Source organism: Lycium barbarum, chromosome 3, assembly GCF_019175385.1.
Source record: "Lycium barbarum isolate Lr01 chromosome 3, ASM1917538v2, whole genome shotgun sequence".
In the NCBI taxonomy this organism is placed as follows: Eukaryota; Viridiplantae; Streptophyta; class Magnoliopsida; order Solanales; family Solanaceae; genus Lycium; species Lycium barbarum.
The window spans coordinates 145,894,128-145,901,589 of NC_083339.1; the positions used below are offsets into that span (position 1 = coordinate 145,894,128).

The 7,462-nt window shown below is 37.5% G+C and overlaps 1 protein-coding gene across 1 annotated transcript; it reads right to left on the minus strand.

Annotated features, from left to right (window-relative positions):
• Positions 1-340: 340 nt before the first annotated feature.
• On the minus strand, positions 341-6,674 carry LOC132633402 (kinesin-like protein KIN-13B). The gene is made up of 12 exons (XM_060349802.1): positions 6,209-6,674; positions 5,752-5,973; positions 4,762-4,953; positions 4,430-4,531; positions 3,986-4,063; positions 3,811-3,892; positions 2,671-2,830; positions 2,292-2,594; positions 1,972-2,190; positions 1,542-1,887; positions 1,397-1,462; positions 341-1,073 (listed from the first exon to the last, which is right to left on the minus strand). The coding sequence occupies exons 1-12, from the start codon at positions 6,365-6,367 to the stop codon at positions 897-899; spliced, it is 2,106 nt and encodes a 701-aa protein (XP_060205785.1). The 5' UTR covers positions 6,368-6,674; the 3' UTR covers positions 341-896.
• Positions 6,675-7,462: the final 788 nt, after the last annotated feature.

Sequence of the window (7,462 nt, forward strand, 5' to 3'; positions counted from 1 at the left end):
ACGGAGAATGGGGGAGGAACTAATATATATATTTTTTTTTATGACAGTGGGAAACTTATATTTTCTTACTCATCAAACTGGTTTGCATTATGATTTTCCCATCCTATAATTTAACACAGCCTTGAAATATTTATATTGCGTTCTGAAACTCACATCCATAGGTGTTTGAAAATGAATTATACGGAGTATTAAACATTAACTTCTAGAAATTTCATCTCTGAAGAAACGCAGTTGAGGGAAAGACTCAAAATTCGTTACTTTAGGAGATCAAGAAAAGAGACTGATATTTGAACTCACACCTATTGCGTACGAGACTCCAAAAATTTGGAAGTTCGCAAGCTCCAAGCTAATAGCAACATTTACTTGTCAAGCAATCGAGTAGATTACAATGCATATTTTGTAGCAATATGTTGATGCGTGTGGCACATGGCACACAGCTAAATTGAAAATATAGCAATTGTATAACTCGTTACAATCAATTACACCAGACTTGGCCAGAGCCCTCGCCAGTCATCTATGATAGACTTTGCAGGCTGGACCAGATTAAACAAATTTGAGCTCCCAAAACATAGCAAATGCCTCTTCCACTCGGCAGATCAATCAACAATTAATAATCTTAGCAACACAAAGCCATAAAAGCCTTGCCAAAGCATCTATCATATTTTTCTTCTTTTCAAATGAGAAAATGAATAAACAATGACAATAACAGAAGGCTTCAAAAACTCTTCTGAAGAATCATCATGTGAATATTGCCACTCCAACTTTTGCAAGCCACATGCTTTCTACACAAACAAACATGGGTGCATTACTGAACGCATTAGTGGATCTACAACAGCACCTAATTCCAAGCAAATATGCATAGCTTCTGAATATTGTATGCATACTAAATTAGATCTTCAGTGCCCAGAAGATACAAGAACATTGTGCTCCTTTAAACGTCTTTGAAAATGAGCTAACTGGTTCTGCAAATCGAGGATGCCAGCAGCCTTTTGGGAAAGGATTGTATTTAATCGAGAAATATAATTGTCCAGCTGGTTCCCTGGTTGATCTGCCTCAACTAATAGATTCATCTCCTGAAATTTTGAAACAGAATTCTCAATCCCCACGAATAACCAGCAAGCCAAGCAAAATTATCTTGTCTACAAAGTGACAAGCAAACACGCAACGGACAAAGGTACTTGCCAACAGCCTTTTATTCAAGATTGACATGAAGTAATCATAGTAACACTTATCCCACTACAAACATCAGTAGGTATAATCAGTAAAATCACCATTTTTGAGAATATTTATCTACTTCAACTCCCCATTCTGAAGGCTCAAGGCTATTGTTTTTACCAAAATACACCCTTTCCTACACAGTATGCAATAAGCCATCATATTCATGTTCATCACATACCTCTCGAACAATGTCCATTGTGTCCTCCACTTGTTTCCGATGGGCATTCACAAGATCTTCCTCTTCCTGAAAAATTAAACATAAAGCATTCAGAGGCACGCTCAGGCTAAGTGAAATTTCTCAATTTTACACAAATTAGATTCACCTTTAAAAGAGCATTCAGATCATTATCCGAGTTTGAATACTTTGCCTCTGTTCTAGGTGGTTCCTTCCACTTTGTTTGAGCATTTGCTCTCTTTATTTTATCTTCTGAATTGGAGATGTTGTAACCGTCGAGCTTCTCATTCTTCTTCCACACTGGCTTCTCTTGTTCATAGAAATCTTCATCATATTCATCTGTCTGTTCAGGCCATGAGTCACCTGTATCATCTTCAAATGTTGATGCAGAAGGTACAACTGCGGAATGAGATAATGTTGTTGACTCCTTCAGATTCAATGTTGAGGATGAGACCTCCTTCTTTGAGTTGTTCCCTTTTGAGAGACTCTTCACCCTGAAATTTAAAGCAAAGTGCAAAGGTATATGAATGCAGAAAATAGTAGCCACGGAAACAAAATCTAATTCAACAAATGATTACCTGTCAGCATATCTTAATGTATTTAACGTGTGCTCACAAGATCCTGCATTTGGGGAAATGCAAGATATCATAACAGTACGACTATTTCCAACAAAAGAGTCCCTCAGCACTTCAGTTAATTTACTGCCTCTAAAAGGAATGTGGTTTTGATCATTGTCAAGCGCTCTAATGCATTCCTTTAGTGCCAGCAAACTTTTATTAATCTCTGCTCCTTCAATTCTGCATAACAGAAGTCAAGGTAATAGGTTAGAACGAAAAGAATTTAGCAATATGATTTTATTGAAGAACAAAGAAAAAGCAACAATTTAGTAGATAAACACCTGGTTTGCTTATCATTATCAGTAGTGTCTGCACCACGTTCACTTCCTGCAAGGTCAATGAAGGAGAGCTTCCCAATAACACGGGGCGGTTTAGATTCACTGCCATCAGCTGACCTCTTAACAGCAAGCTGGAGAATAGCATGTGACCTGGACGATTCCTCATTGGCACCAGTGGTGCCAGTACTTCTAGTTGCACTTCCTCTGTCAATGAGCTCCTTAATCATCTCCACATCAGAGACTCTGTATTCTTGCAATCCAACTATAACCACTTGTTGTTTACCATCCTCTCTCATGCAAAGTTTCCTGCAAAGAATTTGTTTCAGTAATCCTCGGTCCAAAGCTACAACACTTAAATGTTGGAAAATGCAGAAACACTTACTTCCGATCATTAAGCAGGTCAAAGAGCTTTCCACCATATATCTCAAAAAAGCTGAAAAACAATTGAAAGCCCTGGTTCCGGTAAGTATGATGAATGAGCCTCAAAAGATCCCTAGATGCCCTCAGAGGTAGTGGTTTCATGGTATACGTCTTGCCACTTCCTGGATAAGCCAGAGGTGAAATAAAAATTAGAGGAAGTTCATGTTTAGAGAAGAGAAAGAAAACCAAGCCTCTGTGCATGATCATCACAGATAGTTGACACCAGATTGATCATGCAAACAAACTTGGAAGCACAGTCAAAGACCTCTCAAAGAAGCTGCAAAATTGGCATATGACGGAATAAATTGACTGGCCATTGGTTGTTTCATATGCCTTGCACTTGAGATAGTGAACTGATATTACTGCATATGAGATGACTGGAAGACAAACTTTGAAACTAATGCAAGCAGAAAATTTGAAAAGTTTCGGCTATTTTTATTAGCAATTGCATCATCAGCTGATTGATATTTTTTGTAATGGTTCTGAAGAAAAGTCGAATTTGTATGAATGAAACACACTAGGAAAGTTGCCATGACCTAGATCCCTAGAGAATGAACATTTACCATTGCATGTAGAATGACCATTTCTCATTTCTAAGTTAGTGTTCGCACATTCTGCAGGGCTTTAAGATTTGAAGCCTCTGATTGTGTTAAACTCATTATTGTGTTATACCTAAAAAGGACTTGGAACTTCAAAAATTGTTGCAGTAAGAGTATTTGCAACACTAGACGGTGTTTGATGTTTTAAACTTTAATCTTCAACTAATTGATAAAGGAGTTTGAACATCATAATAATAAAGAAAAGCCACAAATGATTACAGGTGTAAAATATATCACTAACAACATTCAGTACAGAGGGCCTACCAGCAACATTACCAAAGGTGTTCTTCTATGAAACCCGCCCCACATGAAAGCGCATTAATAGAGATTGGAGAACACTGATAATTGACCAAATTGTAAGGAGATGCAGATGCATTCAGACTAATATGCTTCACAGTTCGAACAAGCAACAGGATAAGTAACTAGATGAAATCAAAATACTTGTGCCAAGATAAATAATGGTGACACTGACAAAAATTATTGATTAAGCGCAGGTAGCATACCTGTTTGCCCATAAGCAAAGCAAGTAGCTTTTGTGCGTTGGAAAATTATCGGGACAATGTGCTCCACTGTTTCATGGTATACCTAAGGAGACATGTGGCAGACCAAAGTTAACAAGGATCTGAATGCACTTAAGAGTTTTGGGGTCTGATTTAGAATCATGTGTTCCACAATCACCTCATCATTCGAAACCTCCTCATTTAGCACAGCATCAAAGACAAACTCATGCTTCTCAACATACTGAGTCAGATCAACCTGTATTACAGCCAGGCATAAGAACTTCAAACTCAAAGAAAAGGGTTTTAGGGCAAACTTGGGCAAAGCAAAGCAGCAAGATATGGGAGGGAGATTTACAAAACACAAAGAGTTCAATGATCATGGCAAATAATCCGATTTCCGCGTTGTTAATCTTATACCAGAAGTTTCTGGCATTCAAGGAGAGATATCTTTGTTAGCAAAATGATTTCCATCAGACAAATAATGGGTAAACGTTTGATAAAAGTGATTTTCAGGTTGTTGGTTACTAGAATAATCATTTTTGTCACCAGACTAAACGTGAAAGGGCTAGACATGTACAGTTAACTGCTAATACAGGATAAAAACAATTGCATATCCACAAACCTTGAGTTTAGTTTCATGGACTACTAGAGAGTTGAAACGTGTTTCAATGATGTCTTCTTCATTCTTCGTTAATTCCTTTTTATTTAGTGGTCTCTTACGTACCTGCAAGTGGATAATCATTAGAAACAACTAGAACAAGTACTAACAAGTTCTTTCACGTGCAATACACATGAAAGAAGGCAGACTCCTGTGGAAGAGAAAAAATAATGAAATCACATGGCAGAATGCTGGATATCATTAATTAACAAAATAAGAATGATTCTGCACTATCCTAGCTTAAGTAGAATACTTAGACCCCAGAACTAGAAGCAATGAAGTTGAGTAAAACATACCACCACTTTGATCTTTGCGACATTGCTGGCCTTGTCTTTATCCACAGCAAAACTCTTAGAGACATTACTCTCTGGCAAGCCCCGCACTCGACCAGTTTGCCTGTTGTTTGCAAGGAATTGCTCCGAGTCATCAAAGCTTTTTGCTCGAGCAAAATGATGCATGGAAGGATCATACAAGCCAGCAACAGGCATCTATATATGGAAAGTCCACATAAGAGAACTTGAAAACCAAACTAAAGGAAATACAAAGTTAAAACTACAAAATTTCAGTCATAACTAGCATGATATTATGTGAATGATCATGGTAGCGACTAGGACCATATTGATGTATATCAAATTGTTGATATCTAGATATATGTGGTTGTAGGGTTTGACCAAATTGATGCTACAATAAAATGTAGCTCAAAGAGCCAAAGTGTGTCAAAGCAAGAGTTTCTAACAACTAATCCACACTGTCCCATTATCTAAGAGAAGAAATAGAGAACGTAAGAGTTGGTGCACCTGGCAAAGAAACAAACAATTGATTCAATTACAAAACAAGTTTGCACAGTAGTATCAGAAAAATCAACAGGCAAAATGGACAAGAACTTTGGTGGCATTGTAAAATAAGAAGCTCTAATAATGCAAAACTCATTAAAAGTGCATACGAATTTTGTGGCACTGTAAAATGAGAAGCTCCAATCAAAAGAATATCTTATAGTAAAATTTACTAAAGCAGCAAACTTTAGGAAATAATTGCACATCTTGCACTGACATAACAATGGAGATGTCCAATCCCACAACTAAAATAATTAGTTTATCCAGTCCCACTAAAATACGAACGAACGTCCAATCCTATAAAAATTTACTAAAGCAGCAACTTTTAGGAAGTAATTGCACATCTTGCACTGACATAACAATGGTAATGTCCAATCCCATAACTAAAATAACTACTTTATCCAATCCACCTAAAACACGAACTCAGAATTTGTCCAAATGAAGAAACCAAACCTCAGGCAGAAGCTCAGTATCCAATGAGTGTAGATCTAAGAGTCCAGGACTAAACTCATTTGGCGAGATTTCTTCATCACCACCGTTCCTTCTCTGTCGATTATGACCTGGCGGCGTCAAAGGCTCCGAAAAGAGATCACTTCCTCCACTATAAGTCCTCTGTGCACCACCTCTAAACATTCTAGAACCTTGAGCTCCACCATAGTATCCATAATCCTGTCCCTAACGTAACCAATAACAAAATAAAAATACGCATGAAAAAGCACTTCGAATTGTTGATTAATCGTCAGTGATTGGCTTAAAACCAATATTTCATTATCTAATCGATCTTTCCTTTCTAATACTCTATCCGATAGTTATCAGTATTTATCATTAATAAACACATTATCAGATCTATGAGCTAGGGCAACAGTGAGCTCAAAAAAAAAAAAGGATAAAATGTAGAAAAACCGGAAACCTGTGGGGGTGGAATGGAGTTATTTGAAGTTTGAAGATGTTGAAGACCAGCTGATTGAAGCCATCTACCATTAGATGAGTTTTCCAAAAAGTTATCTGAGTATTGCCGTTGATGATGCGCTGTCGATGTTCCAGATCTTTGCCTTCCAACTGCATTCATCTTTAATCGGACCTTAATCTCCGATTAAATCTAAATCTCTTCTTCTTTCACAACAACAAATTTTGAATCTATTAGCTGAATCCTCGCTATTTTTTTAGTCTCTCTGTATATATAATACTTCAAGGATTTGGTGAACGGAATAATTTTGGATTAATAGTTGAATGTATGCCTGAGTGGTTAGAGAAATAGAGATTATAGAGAGGGTTTGAACTTTAGAAGATGAAAGGAAAGAGTTCAACGGTTGTGATTCATTTCACTGTTTAAATCTATTCACCGTCACGACAGTAAAAGTAAATCTGAATATATTTTCACTGCGACAAAATGTGGGGATGCAGAGGGAATGAATGGCGAAAGTGTCTTTTTCACCAACCAAAACGGACACGATTAATTAGAAATGCTCAAAAGAGGATTTTGAATTTGGCACGTGCGAGGAGGGAGAGACACGTGTGAGAGCCTGGTTGGGATTAGGTTGCGTGAGGCGTTTAGTGGGGCCCACTAATTTTCGAATTTGAATAGCAAACACCCACAAACTGGCTCACATGGGTGGGGTTACGTCGTTTTATGCATTCATTGGCCAGACACTTTTGCTACTCCACTATTTTATAATACTCCTACGAATTTATTTATTATATAGATTTGATGTAATTAATTAATTAAGGGGTTATATTTTGACTAATTCTGAACCCGCTTTTGACTTATATTCAAAATTTCGTACATGTCGGGGTGGAGATTAGATTCGGACACATGTAAAAAGATCAACGGTGGGTTTCAAAGAATTGGACGTGCGAATATCGTGGTCGGGAGTAATTCAAATGCAAAGAAAGGGGGTTGGCCGGTGACAGTGTCCAACTTTTGTAATGGACCGTTTAGGTGCACTTTTAATACATGCCACAAACTAGATACAGTATATCCCTTTTCTAGGTCACCGTCTTTATTTTGTTTGAGGAGAAGTAAAAGTGGGCTGAAGAAGTATTGGCGAGAAATGATGAGTACAACTCACCGAGGACATGACCTAAGATAGGAGGTTGTGAAGGACGCAGATTAGGGTAGAAGGTTAGTAAGCAGTAGAGCGTTGTCTAGTGTATCCTTTTATAC